This window comes from Odontesthes bonariensis, chromosome 23 (genome assembly GCF_027942865.1).
Source record: "Odontesthes bonariensis isolate fOdoBon6 chromosome 23, fOdoBon6.hap1, whole genome shotgun sequence".
Taxonomy (NCBI): domain Eukaryota; kingdom Metazoa; phylum Chordata; class Actinopteri; order Atheriniformes; family Atherinopsidae; genus Odontesthes; species Odontesthes bonariensis.
This window is the reverse complement of record NC_134528.1, coordinates 4,857,050-4,873,233: the sequence shown is the minus strand read 5'-3', so window position 1 is coordinate 4,873,233 and position 16,184 is coordinate 4,857,050. Positions and strand designations below refer to the sequence as shown.

At 40.5% G+C, this 16,184-nt stretch overlaps 2 protein-coding genes across 2 annotated transcripts in view; both read left to right on the top strand.

The window, feature by feature from the left end:
* Positions 1–3,589, top strand: part of LOC142374499 (uncharacterized) — an 86,061-nt gene extending 82,472 nt beyond the window's left edge. Inside the window, exon 6 of the mRNA XM_075458220.1 lies at positions 11–3,589. Within this exon, the coding sequence (XP_075314335.1) occupies positions 11–1,419 (1,409 nt within the window). The 3' untranslated portion in view covers positions 1,420–3,589. The remainder of the gene's footprint in view (positions 1–10) is intronic.
* A 9,731-nt stretch (positions 3,590–13,320) lies between these two features.
* On the top strand, positions 13,321–15,952 carry LOC142373573 (uncharacterized). The gene is made up of 2 exons (XM_075456890.1): positions 13,321–13,499; positions 13,653–15,952. Exons 1-2 carry the CDS (start codon positions 13,352–13,354, stop codon positions 15,695–15,697), a joined length of 2,193 nt encoding a protein of 730 aa, XP_075313005.1. The 5' UTR covers positions 13,321–13,351; the 3' UTR covers positions 15,698–15,952.
* Positions 15,953–16,184: the final 232 nt, after the last annotated feature.

Below are 16,184 nucleotides of genomic sequence, written 5' to 3'. Positions count from 1 at the left end.
TTTCCTGCAGATGTTCAGCAGCTGTTTGTGATTAAAGAAGAGGTTCACTGGAGCTCCAGTGTGGACCAGCAGGACCCAGAACCCGTCCACATAAAGAAGGAGGAGGAGGAGCTCTGGAGCCGCCGGGAGGGAGAGCAGCTTCACGGACAGAAAGAGACTGATATCAGCAGGTTCTCAGTCACTGCTGTTACTGTGAAGAGTGAAGAAGAAGATGAAGAACAACCTCAGTCCTCACAGCTTCTTCAGATTAAAACTGAAGACAACAGAGAGACAGAACCTCCAACCAGCAGCTCAGCTGAACTGATGAAAACAGAAGCTGATTGGGGAAAGGAACCATACCCAAACAGTGGTTTACTACCAGATACTGATGAACAGGAGTTCTGTGAAACTGAAGTCAGTATTGGTGATGATGATAGTGATTGGCCAGATTCTGAATCTGAAGCCAGTGACACAGAACGGAAACAGACAATGGTACCTGAGTCGGATGTAAATCATGATGGAGGCTGTAACACTGCCAGAAAGTCCTTCAGCTGCTCTGAGTGTAGTAAACAGTTTCTCTCCAAACAGTCTCTGAAGTCACACATGAAAGTCCACACGAGAGAGCAACTGTTTGCCTGCGATGATTGTGGAAAAAGATTTAGTCGAAATGGACATCTAAAGACACACATGAGAGTTCACACGGGTGAGAAACCATTCAGCTGTGATTTCTGTGCTAAAAGATTCAACCATGTCTCAAATCTCAAGACACACATTCGTGTGCACACGATGGAGAAGCCTTATACCTGCGACGATTGTGGAAAGAAGTTCAAAATGAAGACTCATCTTAAGTCGCACATGAGTGTCCACACTGGTGAGAAACATTATGCTTGCAAAGAATGTGGAATAAGATTTAACCAAAGCACAAACCTTAAGTCACACATGAGTGTCCACACGAGAGAGCAACTGTTTGCCTGCGATGACTGTGGAAAAAGATTTAGTCGAAATGAAAATCTTAAGACACACATGAGAGTCCACACAGGAGAGAAGCCGTTTGGCTGTGATGTTTGCGGTAAAAGATTCAGCCTAAACGCTCTTCTTAAGACGCACATGAGAGTCCACACGGGTGAGAAACCATTCAGCTGTGATTTCTGTGCTAAAAGATTCAACCAAGTCTCAAATCTTAAGGTACACATTCGGGTGCACACGATGGAGAAGCCTTATTTCTGTGATGATTGTGGAAAGAAGTTCAAAACGAAGACGCACCTGAAGACGCACATGAAAGTCCACTTTGGAGAAGGACCAGAAACAGCCCGGAGCCCAGAACAAAATGGCAATTTACAACCAAATGCTGATTCAGACTCTTCTGACACTGAAGTCAGTGATGATGATGACGATGACCATTGGCAGGACCCTTTGTCAGATTCTGCACCTGAATATTAAGACACTGATCCTGATTGGAGGAAGACCAGAACAGCTGAATGCAGAGAACATGATGATGATTTGATTTATAATTCTTCCGAGAAGTCCTTCAGCTGCTCTGAGTGCGGGAAACAGTTTGTACACGAGCGGTCTCTTACATCACACATGAGAGTCCACAAGAAAGAGCGACAGTTTGCCCGTGATGTTTGTGGTAAAAGATTTAGTGAGAGAGGAACTCTTTTTTTCCGAATATTGTTGCAAAAGTTGTTGCAACCTGGAGCCCTTTGTAGAATAAAAACAATTTGAAGGTAGTTTTACGCAGAAGAAACAACCAGCTGAGTGTTGGACCTCAGTTAGTGTTCAGCTGCAGTGAGCTGTGTGAACTGCAGGAGGAGAGGACAGGGTTGTTACAATCGTTCTGCTGAAGGTTAATATATCATTAGATATGAAAGCTTAGTATCAGTTACAGTCTGACCAACATTTTTTTTATGGCTGCTGTTCCTCTTTGGTTGATCAAACAAATTCAGTGTCAGGTCTTAGAGAGCAAATCATCTTCTGTGCTCGCCCAACCAAAAACAGGAACTATAGAAAACCTAAAACCTAAAAACCTAAAACACCCTGATGATGCGGTCGGGGATCAAATCACTTGCATGTGGAAGAAGCATTAAAAATACATAAAATAATATAAAGACAAACGAATAAAATGATTAAAATGAATTAAAAACGAGCAACAGTTCAGATAAATTAAAAGATAACGTGCAGATTTCAACCATAGATACATGAAAAAATAAATGTTTTTAACCTGGATTTAAAAATGTCTGCATTTGGTGAAAGTTTAATCTCCACTGGCAGTTTGTTCCACTTGTTTGCAGCATAACAGCTAAATGCTGCTTCTCCATGTTTAGTCTGGACTCTGGACTGGACCAGCTGACCTGAGTCCTTGGATCTTAGAGCTCTGCTGGCTTTATGTTCTCTGAACAGATCACAGATGTAAACCATCAGCAGGCTTTTAAAATCTATTCTGTGACTGACTGGAAGCCAGTGTAAAGAAAACGTTTTTAAAAAGTCGGATGGTATTATGTCCAGAGTGCAAGTTGTTGATGTTCAGATGCCAAACTGTTTCCTCTAGGATTTTTAAATCGACAATATTAAATTGGGACATAACGTCAGAGTTATTTCTAGGTTTTAGACACAGATTAGTTTTCTTGTTTGTCTGTTTTGCGTGAATGTTTTGTCTAATTGCTTTAATTTTTTTGGGGGGCTAAAAAAGATGACAAATTTGTTGCATTTCTCTGTAGAAAGGAGGTTTAGGTTTAACTGTTTAGGAGGATTTGTGAGTTTTTCAACCATAGGAAACAGAGTTGGAGAATTGTTGACATTCTTATTAATCATTTCAGATAAATGCAGCTGTCTGGCCTTGCACAGCTCATTGTTATAACTACGCAGGCTTTCTTTGTACAGCTCATAGAGAATCTGAAGTTTTGTTTTCCTCCATTTACGTTCAGCTGTCCTGCATTCTCTTTTCAGGTTGTTGACTGTAGTGGTGTTTCTCCACGGTGTTTTCTGTTTGCTCAAAGTGCTCTTAATTCTTATTGATGCAACAGCTTCCATTACATTCCAAATGTTTAAGTTAAAATGATCCAGCAGTCCTTCAACCGACTCTGCGCTCATTGTTGGTAACATAGCTATGGCCTCCCTAAACTGAGCACTTGTTTTCTCATTAATGTACCTCTTCTTAACTGAGAAGCTGGTTGTTTGAACATGAAAACAAGTGCTCAGTTTAGGGAGGCCATTGAGTGATCAATAAATCAAATACAATACAAAAATGATCAGACAAGGCCAAATCAATAACCACAACAGAAGAAATATCAACACCTTTAGAAATGAGCAGGTCCAGAATGTGACCTCGCAGGCGGGTAGGTTCTGTTACATGTTGCCACAAACCAAACATGTCCAGCACAGAAGAAAATTCTTTGGCATTACCATCCGTCATATCCGTTTACAGATGTTGTTAAAAGAAGAGGGAATGCTACACAGTGGGAAACATGGACCTGTCTCAAACTTTTAAGGGACTTAAATCAAATTCAAGATGAGCCAGTATTTTTTCATTGTATAGTAAAATGTTTCCCTTTCAACGATCAACATGAATTTATGTTCTATTGTAAATAAAATCTTGGTTTGAGATTTGAAATTGATCACATTCTTTTTTTATTTACATTTTGCATTACTTACATTTAAAAATGTTGGACAAATGACGTCACGCTTTGACAAACTCAATGAAACGAGCTTTAGCTTCACAGTCTGCTTTGATAACGACTTCTTCTCAACTCTTCTACTTTCAGGAGTTTCTGTAGCATTTCCAGAACCTTGTGTCTGTCCTGGTGTTTCACTTCAGTGTGGTCTTACAATATATTGTGTAATTATGGCCACATCAGCACCAGACAAACAGGTTTACCTTTTCATTAGTGAACAGGTGTTCTGCTGACCACGTCATGTTTTCATTTGGCCATTTTCAGGCGCTATCTTAAATTCAACTTCAGGTTATTGCAAAAGGAAAAGAGGGACAGCACTCGCAGGCTTTGATTAACGTAGGAAAAACCACAAACTGCTCCAGTTTACTGTAGGATGTTCAGTATTTGTAGTGGTGCTTGTAAAATATACCAGCAGAGCAGCTCTTTTAGACAGAATCTTAATTAATGGATGCTTTGTGTGGGGCAGCTTTCATTTAAGTGTCCTCATATTACATAGACCTGTTTGAAAAATAAAGAATTTATAGCCACCTAATTGCTCTGTGGTGTGGGCACAGCACAGGAATGAATTATTATTCAGAGTTCAATATAACACCAGAAATTATAAGAAGGGAGGCATTTCACTTTCTTTATTTTCAAACTGCTCCTGTTGTTTATTCATGTGTCTCGGGAGAAGTCTTTTACTCACAAATGATTGAAATACGGAGGTGGGAACTCTTTATCTGCTGACCGCGTTCCAGGGGGGAACGAAATAAATGTAGGACTGATTAGCATTAAGCTAACTGTTGTGGTCTTGTTCCGAGTTTCCAGGAGAGTTTTCGCCATCTCTAGAGAACAGTTTCTGCTTCTGGTTAAACATTTAGTGTTGTGAGAAGTTATAAAGCCATACTGTGACAGATGGAGGATCATAGTAGCTGAAGAAGAAGCAAAGGGGCGAGAAGAAGCGGAACCAAAGCTGGAAAGAAAACGAGGAGAAACGCTGGTGTGGCCTTTCCCAGCTGGAAATCACTGATGAGGGACAGATGTTTTCAGAGAGACGCCGAAGTTGTCTGTTTTCTGCTGGACAGGTAATTTAACCCACCAATGGAAATGTAACTAGCTGTTTTGTAGCGTTAGTAAGAACATGGTTATGAGCAGAGTTACCGACACAGGAAACCTTTTTCTGACTGTTAGCAGGGTTGGTTAACACTGAAGACGCATAATGTTGCTGCTGTTTCGCACTTTTTGAAAGGTAAACATGCTTTCAGTATGAGGCCTCGTCTGCTTTAATGTCCGACCATGTCTGACATTTTTCATCTATTTCTTTTTTTGTTTGCTACGACTGTAAACTGTAAAACTAACCCGTCCCGTCCCGCCGCTGAGATTGAGTATGGTCACATGACCAGAGCTACACGGCTACGTTTGATTGGTGGAACACAGTCACGTGGTAGAGCATTTGGCGGAAGTCTATCTGTCAAATTTATTTTTTATTTTTTATTAAATCATACAACATACATGGCTTACGTCATCTTATATACATTATAAAGGAGCAGGTGCACATTAAGAATGCAGAACAGAAAACATGAAAATAAAATCTTCATAAAATAAAGACAAAATGATGTTTGTTAGGGCTTTTGTCAAAAATCGTATTTTTCGAACAAACTAAAAAGTTTCATAGCATTTTTACTTTTTATAATATTAACCTTCGTCTTGTGTTAGTTCCCTGTTACCATCTCTTATGTTAACGGGTCGCTTTTGACCCGTGTTTTAATTTAGTTGTAAAATACACTAAAAACAATCATCTATCATCCAATTTGTTTTCTCATCTCTTGGTTACCTTGTTAGGCTTCTTTATCCATAAAAATATTGCTTTTAATATTTTTGGTGTTACCCACTGGTAACCCAATAACGTTTAAAGGAGCAATGTTTGAATTTGTAATAAAAATCTAAAGCATTTCTGTGGCAATTATAAAGAGAAATGGAGAAATAGGACAGCCTTGTTTGACCCCACGTTTGATAGGAAATCTTGGTGATGTGCCGCCTGGTATTGAAACAGAGCTATTTGCATAAAGAGATTCTATAATGGCTCGAAATTTATTCCTGAAGCCTAAAATTTTCAAGCACTGAAAAATAAAGGGATGTTCAGTTGAGTCAAAGGCTTTATAAAAGTCTAGAAACAAAATAAAGCCATCATCTTCTATTAAATAATTGTAATCAAGGAGATCGATTACCAATCGAATGTTGTTGTGAATGGATCTATTTTTCATGAATCCAGATTGGGAGTCACTTATAATTTTGTCTAGGTTACTTTTTAATCTGTTGGCATAAACAAGGGTTACAATCTTATAATCAGTGTTTAATAACGTGATCGGTCTAAGATTATCCAAAATTTTGGAGTCTTTACCCGGTTTAGGGATTAAAGTAATTTTACCTTGTTTCATAGTGGGAGGAAATGATAGATTATCAGTCGCTTCCTTCAACATGAGAGCAAAAGGATTTTTTAATAGATCCCAGAAGTGATGGTAAAAATGAGATGTGAGCCGTCACAGCCAGGAGATTTATTTAAAGACAAGCTGTCTACAAGCTTTGTCCAATTCAAAAATGGAAATGTCAGCTTCGCACAGCTTTGCAAACTCCTCATCTATACAGGGGATAAGATCTTTGATATGGCTGAAAAAAAAACTGTCAGTTACAGAAAAGGTAGACGAGTATAATTTATTATAAAAGGAAGTTATTTCCTTAGTAATCCAGGTTGAATCTGTACATGGTTGGTTTTGAATCAATAAGGTTTTGATTGAGTTTCTCTCTTGCCTTCTTTTTTCTATTCTACAAAAATAAGCAGTGCTTCTCTCACCATCTTCTATCCATTTAGCTCTGGATCTTATGTAAGCCCCTTCTGCCTTTTTTAGATAAATCGCATCAAGTTTAGTTTGCAGAGTCAGTAGTTTCTGTTTATCACCATCAGTTGGTGGTGCTTTATTACAACAAGTTTTTATTTCTTTAATTAAACAAAGTTCTGTTAGTTTGTTACCTCTGTTAAATAATTTCCCAAAATGAATGGAATGTTCTCAAATTTAGAAACGTAGGAACTTATAGAGTCCTTCGCCAACACTTCAGCAATTAGAGATTTTATACCATCACAATATGCTTGACAGTTTAATAGAGCTGAATTAAATTTCCAGTAGCCCTTATTTCTGCAACTGCCACCAGGGGGTTTAAAACACAGTTTAATAACAGAGTGGTCTGATAAAGGGGCTGCTTACATACAGCAGTTTGAAACAGAGTGTATTATTGACGCAGAAATTAACCAGGAGTTGATTCTAGATTTTGACACATTATTTGGTTTGAACCAGGAGTATTGTTTAGTGTTAGGGTGATTTAAAGCGGCACTATGCAACATTCAGTAATACGGGGTTTGTTTAGCATGCAATACACACCCCAAAGCTGTAGGGGGATCTCCGTAGAAAATAAGGCGACAGTCTAGCCATATTATATATTACTACTCTAGAAGCTAACCACATTCAATTTAGCCGTCGACAGCTAATGGAGAGAGGTGTGTCTTATCAGGCTCCCTGGCTCGGCTCAGAGCCCTTTAGACCTGCCGTGAAGCAGTAGTTCTCGGCTCCAGTGTGTCGCGAGACTTCCAGAGCTAAACAAAGCACGCGGCGCCACAGGCAAAGTTGCAAGCGCTGTTTCGGGCTAGGGCCACCAGATGGAGATGGAAATGTCATCGTTTTCATCAGAACGGGTCAACCAAGCTATCTGATGATTGCCAAGCAATTTTATGACCATGAAAAAGTTGCATAGTGCCGCTTTAAAGCGCCATGGATCTACTAATCGATTCTGATTCCCTTATCGATTCCAATTTGAGGAAAAAAGGAGAACAAACATTTTGATAAGCATCAACTTTGTTTACTTAAATATCACACAACCTTAGAAACTCAACAAGGTCAAGATGTCCACAGCTATGTGCAACTGGCAATATGGAAATATAGCAAATACTGAAGAGTATGTAACATTTATCTTTGTTTTAATGAAAAACGAATATAAGAAGAAACTTAAATACACTAGATAAGTTGTTTACTGTACAAGAAAATGTAAGTCTATTGTGACAGTTACTTATTAATCTCTAATAACAAGTGTGTGTGTGTGTGTGTGTGTGTGTGTGTGTGTGTGTGTGTAGGAAAAATTAAGTTCTTTTGCAGAAAGATGAACATATCTGCTTTTCACCAAAAAGGGTCTTGTTTAAAACTTAAATACACTAGATAAGTTGTTTACTGTACAAGAAAATGTAACAAATAATAACAAATAATCTCTAATAACAAATGATGTCATAACTAATTAGAGTAAGCCATGGATCTCGCTTAAAGCGTGTGTGTGTGTGTGTGTGTGTGTGTGTGTGTGTGTGTGTGTGTGTGTGTGTGTGTGTGTGTACTCAAGTAGTAGTAGGGAAAATTAACAGTTCTTTTGCAGAAATATGAGCATATCTGCTTTTTCTGGAAGGATACGGGATCTTTCGGGACTTATGGTGTCTCCAGCCGTGGAGAACACCCTCTCAGATGGGGTGGAGGAAGCCTGCACACAGAGGTAGTTTTCAGCCAGTCCAGATAGCAAGGGCAGCTTCTTTCTCCTCCCCATCTTCGCAGCCTTCCCTCTGTGTCTCTCCTGCCCCTGCGAGCTCGAGAAGTGATGTAAACACATTAATAACTTTTAACACAGAGCCGTAGAAAGTCTCACTCACAATGGAATCAAAAGACAAACAGAATTTAAACAGAAATTCAAATATCTCATCTGTTGCTGCCACTGTATTTGCTGTTATTGCAGCTTCCCTGATCCTGTCCCAGACTTCATCACTTTTCACTTTGTATTTAAATCTGGGGTCCAAGATGGTGGCTTCCTCCACGAATTTCTGAATGTCAGTTCCCTTCAATTTCAAAAAGGAGGATAGGATGACATCAGACTAGTAGCCAAAAGAGAGCACAGCAGGAAATAGAACCAATACACCAGACCAGCTGTTGACAAAAATGGCCAGTAGATGGCGGTAACACACTGTAAATAACTCGAAGAAACCAGACCAAGAAACACAAGATGAATGAATGGTCATTTAAGGACCACTGCATTAGACCATCCTCAATAGTTTACTGCTGTTCTTTCATTTCACTCTTAAATGGATAATGCGCACCAGGAGATACATACATTTTAATAAGGAGCATTATAAAAAGTTTTTTTTCCCCCAAATACACTTATCATTTATCAAAAGTCTGATCTGTTGGTAGCATGTAGGTCACATTACTTTTTTGACATTATAAGCAGTTAAACGTGTCTATGCCATTTTGTTTGGGATTATACAAATTGGCCTAAAGCATCAAGGTAAGATTAAATGTAGTTGTAAATAAAAACAGAAAAAAGATGTATGTAGCACAAATAAACAAAACCAGTCAAAGTTTTTAAAAAAGTTTAAGTCATATTATCATTTAAAATATATATCACCTTTCCTTCTCCATGGGCCTTCTTATGCGTGGGTCTATGGCTGCAGCCTGGATAGCAGGGAACTGCTCGCAGAAATTCTCCATCATCAAATGGAGGGAATTCCATCTGGTCCTTACATCCAGGAGGAGCATGTGCTTTAGCTTGGCTGCTGTCAGTCCGAAGGGCATCAAAAACGCGACACTCGTTAAAAGAAATCCCATGTTGTGTGCGCAAATGTTTGTGCATATTTGATGTATTCCCTCCCGTCCGATGTTATCAACCTAGTGGGCGCCATAAAGACTTGTAAAAACTAAAGTTAAACTACCGTAACTGAAAACTAAACAACTTTGCTTCCGTCTTTTGGGGTTTGTTCTCCGGATACAATGTACACGACTGACTGTCACAAGTAACTGATTTCAACTGACATTTCCTTCCTGGCACGCGCATATTAATTCATATTAATAACATTCTGTACTTGGCGCATGCACGACACGAGCGTCACCTGCGTAACGTAGCAACTACGCCACGTCAAGTCGGGCTTACTGAATCATTCGTGTGTACCTTGCGTAAATAACGTTACATAAACCGTGCTGTCTGGAATCGATAAGAGAATCATTAAACGAGCTGCCAAACGGTTCCATGGAATTGAAACACACGGAACCGGTTCTCAACAGGAACCGGTTCTCGATTACCAAGCCTAGTTATGATTGCCACAGAAATGAGATAATCCAGGGTTATAAGAGCTGTGATGACTTTTGGAAGGGTATCTATCCAGATATTAATCATAAACCATGTTGAAATCGCCTCTCACAATTAAATTTGCTACATTAGGTAAGCTTAAAGGGATAGTTCGCCTCTTTTGACATGAAGCTGTATGACATCCCATATTAGCAATATCATTTATGAACATTGACTTACCCCCTGCTGCGTCCTGTGAGCCGAGTTCCAGGCGAGTTTTGGCGCAGACGAAGGTTGTCCGGCTAGTTGGCTGGGGCTAAACAAATGAAGCGTTTTACTTCTCAAAACAATATGCGTTCAAAAGAGTAATACATTTACATCACAAAGTCGTTGTGCATGAAAAAGTCAGACCTCACATCGCTTGGCACTATTTTTGCCTCCCTTGATATCAATGCGTCCAATGTAAACTGTGCAGACCGAGCAGTAAACACCATAACAGGTGCAGCTATTGCTAGGTGGCTGGACGCATTGATATCAAGGGAGGCAAAAATAACGGCAGGCAATGTGAGGTCTGACTTTTTCATGCACAACGATTTTGTGATGTGCAGTCAGGCGGAGGAGGAGGCTTAGCGATGCAGGTTCCCATTGAGGTGGAAGTACGGCTGGGCAGTGGAAGCAGTATAGAGGAAGCAGCTGTAGTGGTGGGGGTGGAGGGAGCATCAGCAGAGGAGGGAAAAGCCACACTATCAAACCTGTTGTAATATTGGTTGAAAGTATTGGCTCTGTCCACATCACCTTCCACAGACTGAGAGTTCTTCAGTCTGTATCCAGTGATGGTCCTCATGCCCCTCCACACCTCCTTGGTGTTATTGTTCTCCAGCTGTCTCTCCACCTTTTTCTTGTACTCCACCTTAGCTCGACGTAGTGTCTTTATAAGCTCCTGTTGTACACTCCTCCGCCTGTCTCTATCCCCATTCTGGAACGCCGTCTTTTTCTGGTTCAGGAAGTCTTTGATGTAACTGGTGATCCATGGTTTTACCCAAAGTGCATAAAAACATAACCAACCCCCCTGGCAGACCAGTCATCTCCGGCAATGAAAGTCTACTGGAGCCGATATCCAAGTATGTGGATTTTTTTATTAAGCCGCTGCTCCCCACACTGCCAGCATTTATACAAGACACAAATGAAGTGCTATGTAAAATCAAGGACATGACTGTCAATTTCAGATTGCATTCTAGCCACTATGGATGTTGAAGCTCTTTACACAAATATTGACCACCAAGAGGGTTTGACAGCTCTTAAGCACTTTCTGAATACTAGGCCATACCCACATAACCCACCTACTGAATTTCTAATGGATTTAACGGAGTGGACATTGAATAATAATATATTTTTATTCCAAGAGAAACTATTTAAACAGATCAAAGGCTGCGCTATGGGTGCTTGCTTTAGTCCGTCTTATGCCGTCTTGTTTATGGGAAAATGGGAAGAGGACTTTGTATTTGGACATAACAATATCTACAAAGACAAGGTAGCCTGGTGGTCAAGATATATTGATGACGTCATACTGATATGGGATGGCACCGAAGAGGAGCTGTTAGGCTTTCATAACTATCTCAACAACACTAACGCAAATATAAAACTATCATTGGAGTACAGCAAAACGAAAATCAACTTCCTAGATCTGGAAATCACCAAAGACACGAAAAGACATCTACATACTTCTATCTACAGAAAAGAGACACACAAAAACACACTATTACATGCAAAAAGTTTTCACCCTCCTTCCTTAATTAACAACATCCCCTATGGACAATTTCAAAGGCTGCGCAGAATTTGCGATAAGGAAGACGACTTTGAGACGAAAAGCAAAGAGATGCTGGATCGCTTTAGAGAACGGGGTTATCCATCTAATGTATTGAACACAGCCCTTGCTAAAGCCCAAGCACAGGAGCGAAGCGAAAAAGAAAACAGAAAGGCAACGACAACAACAGAATGTTTTTCGCAACGCGCTATAGCACAGAGGCCAAAGACATCCGCAAGATCATCAAAAAAAAAACTGGAGCCTTCTCCAATGTGATGAAGCATTAAGGGACACTTTTAAGGAACCCCCGATTTTCTCTTTTAAAAAAGCCCCAACAATAGGTGACAGAGTAGTGCGCAGTCACACATCCACCAGGGAACAACCAAAAACGTGGATCCCGCAAAAGCCCAATGGCACATATAAATGTGGGCATTGCAAGATTTGTGACATTGTGAGGAAATCTACTGTTTTTACGCACCCTAATACGCACAAGGTTTTTAATATAAGACATTTTATAAACTGCCAAACTACTCATGCCATTTATATGCTGAGATGCTCTCTTTGCGATGCCTTTTATGTCGGACGCACCAAAAGGCGCTTGAAGGACCGTGTGGCGGAACACAAATATGCAGCGAGAAGTGGCAATTGCAATTACGCCATTGTAAAGCACTTTACAGAAGCACATCCCAATGGACCTCCCACTTTCACTGCAATGGGCATTGGCCACATCCCCATAAAGACAAGAAGAGGGGATAGACAAAGACTTCTTAACCAAAAAGAGAGCAGATGGATTCATAATTTAAACGCCATGTCACACCCGGGTTTAAACGATAGCATTGATATGATTGCGTTTCTTTGATTAATATTATGTATGTATTTCTAGTAATTGTTTTAGGAATTTGTTGTGATGTATTTGTTTCTTGAATACTGTGGTATGGGCAGTAATGTGTCCACTATATTTGATTTGGGTACCTGCGCAAGCACGGACTGGAGAGGGCGCGCATGTTCACAGGCGCGCACGGTCTGGAGACCTGACGACGCGCACCTGAGCATGACATTTACATGATTATAGGGAAGTGGTTGGTGATTTTGAATTTGTTTGAAGCCCTGATGAAGGCCTTTGCAGGCCGAAACATGTTGGCAATTTTATCTGTTCTACTATGAACTAGCTCAGTTTATTAAAAGCTTTTTAACAAAGAAGAAGAGTGCCTTGGATATCTTCATACCTTTGTGACAAGTAAGTCTAACCAAAGAGCACCTTCGCACAACTAAATTGAACGCCGAAGCCCTCTGACCTAGCGTCTTTGACATATAATGTTCACTCATGTTCACTGTTGTGTCTCCATGTGTGTGATGTGCAGAACATGCTGTGGTTATTCTGTACAGAGATGAACACCTGAATGTCTCTGCTGAAGACAGAAATTCAGAGGCTTGAACAAAGGTAACATTTCATCTGTCAGAACCCCTTTACATGCTTATGTTTTTTATTAATAATTTATGAATTCTTCATGTTTTAATTTGCAAAGTTTACATCACCTGAACATTGTCGAACACCTGAGGACAAAAATGAACATTTTACAGTTAAAAAATCCACCTTCACAGAACAGAAACAAACATTTTTTACAAACAATGTTTTAAATAATAAGTGTTTATTTATTATTAGTTGTTTTAATGAATAACTGATACTGAATAGTTCACTTTTGTGTATTTACAGTTTCAGACAGCTGAAGATTCAGCGAAAATACCTTCTGATACATCAGAGTTATAAACAATAATGGTGAAGAGGAGAATTACAGGCGGAGCAGGGATGCCTGGAAGGAGGAGCCTCCAACCAGATGACCCCAGAGGACCCAGCTTGGTGCCCCCCATACCTGCAGCATCCACATCAGAACTGGAGCAGACACAAGACAGCAGAGATCTCAGTAAGTGACTCGCATATGTTTCTCTGTTTTTATTTTAGCCATTTGGACCCGTTTATAATGTTTTGACTAACATTAAAACTACTTATGATCAGGGTAAATAAAATAAACTCACATTTGTCCTTAATGTATATTTCTGTTTGCGTGTTCCTGCAGATGTTCAGCAGCTGTTTGTGATTAAAGAAGAGGTTCCCTGGAGCTCCAGTGTGGACCAGCAGGACCCAGAACCCGTCCACATAAAGGAGGAGGAGGAGGAGCTCTGGAGCCGCCGGGAGGGAGAGCAGCTTCACGGACAGGAAGAGACTGATATCAGCAGGTTCTCAGTCACTGCTGTTACTGTAAAGAGTGAAGAAGAAGATGAAGAACAACCTCAGTCCTCACAGCTTCTTCAGATTAAAACTGAAGACAACAGAGAGACAGAAACTGAGTCGGGACTAAATCATGACGGAGGCTGTAACACTGCCAGAAAGTCCTTCAGCTGCTCTGAGTGCGGGAAACAGTTTGTACACGAGCAGTCTCTTACATCACACATGAGGGTTCACACAGGAGAGAAGCCGTTTGCCTGCAATATTTGTGTAAAAAGATTTAGACGAAAGGAAAATCTTAAGACACACATGAGAGTCCACACAGGAGAGAAGCCGTTTGGCTGTGATGATTGCGGTAAAAGATTCAGCGTAAACGCTCTTCTTAAGAAGCACATGAGAGTCCACACGGGTGAGAAACCATTCAGCTGTGATTTCTGTGGTAAAAGATTCAACCAAGTCCCAAATCTTAAGACGCACATTCGGGTGCACACGATGGAGAAGCCTTATACCTGCGATGATTGTGGAAAAAAGTTCAAAACAAAGACGCATCTGACATCACACATGAGCGTTCACACAGGAGAGAAGCCGTTTGGCTGCGACGATTGTGGAAAGAAGTTCAAAACAAAGACGCATCTGACATCACACATGAGAGTTCACACAGGAGAGAAGCCGTTTGGCTGCGATGATTGTGGAAAGAAGTTCAAAACAAAGACTTATCTGAAGTCACACATGAGAGTTCACACAGGAGAGAAGCCGTTTGCCTGTGATGATTGCGGTAAAAGATTCAGCCAAAACACTCTTCTTAAGTCACACATGAGAGTGCACACTGGTGAGAAACCATATGCTTGCAAAGAGTGTGGAAAAATATTCAACCAAGTCTCAAGTCTTAAGACACACATTCGGGTGCACACAATGGAAAAGCCTTATACCTGCGATGATTGTGGAAAGAAGTTCAAAACAAAGACGCATCTGAAGTCACACATGAGAATTCACACAGGAGAGAAGCCGTTTGGCTGTGATGTTTGCGGTAAAAGATTCAGCCAAAACACTCTTCTTAAGACGCACATGAGAGTCCACACTGGTGAGAAACCATTCAGCTGTGATTTTTGTGCTAAAAGATTCACCCAAGTCTCAAGTCTTGTGGTACACATTCGGGTGCACACAAAGGAGAAGCCTTATTTCTGTGATTATTGTGGAAAGAAGTTCAAAACAACGACGCATCTGAAGTCACACATGAGCGTTCACACAGGAGAGAAGCCATTTGGCTGCGATGATTGTGGAAAGAAGTTCATAACAAAGATGCAACTGACATCACACATGAGAGTTCACACAGGAGAGAAGCCGTTTGGCTGTGATGTTTGCGGTAAAAGATTCAGCCAAAACACTCTTCTTAAGAAGCACATGAGAGTCCACACGGGTGAGAAACCATTCAGCTGTGATTTCTGTGCTAAAAGATTCAACCATGTCTCAAATCTTAAGGTACACATTCGGGTGCACACGATGGAGAAGCCTTACACCTGTGATGATTGTGGAAAAAAGTTCAAAACGAAGACGCATCTGAAGTCGCACATGAGAGTTCACACGGGAGAGAAACCTTATTCTTGCAAAGAGTGTGATAAAAGTTTCAACCAAGTTTCAAATCTTAAGAGACACATTCGGGTGCACACGATGGAAAAGCCTTATACCTGCAATGATTGTGGAAAGAAGTTCAAAACAAAGACGCATCTGACATCACACATGAATGTCCACTTTGGAGGAGGACCAGAAACAGCCCAGAACCCAGATCAAAATAGCAATTTACAACGAAATGGTGATTCAGACTCTTCTGACAATGAAGTCAGTGATGATGACGATGACCATTGGCAGGACCCTTTGTCAGATTCTGGACCTGAATAGGAAGACGGTGATCCTGATGGGAGGAAGACCAGAACAGCTGAATGCGGAGAAAATGATGATTATTTGATTTATAATTCTGCCGAGAAGTCCTTCAGCTGCTCTGTGTGCCTGTGTTGACTGTGGGAAAAGATTTGGTCTAAATGAACATCTTAAGACACACATGAGAGTCCACACAGGAGAGAAGCTGTTTGGCTGTGATGTTTGTGGTAAAAGAATTAGTGTCCGGAGAACTCTTTTACCTCATATGAGAGTCCACACTAGGGAGAACTGTTATGCCTGCGACAATTGTGGGGAAACAAATTCAACACAAAGATGCATCTTAAGACACACTAGAGAGTTCACAAGGAGAACAACCATTTGCCGGTGATGATTGTGAAAGATTATTTTGCAAAAAACACAGATCTTAAGAAACATTTGCAACCCCAAATAAGATGAGGTTGGGGAAAATTGGAAGGTTTTGAGTTGTAGTTGTTGAGTTAAGTTATTG

Coding starts and splice junctions, on each gene's coding strand:
- LOC142373573 (XM_075456890.1), top strand. CDS start 13,352: ATGGTGAAGAGGAGAATTACAGGCGGAGCAGGGATGCCTGGAAGGAGG. Junction 13,500..13,652: donor ACAAGACAGCAGAGATCTCA/GTAAGTGACTCG, acceptor GTGTTCCTGCAG/ATGTTCAGCAGCTGTTTGTG.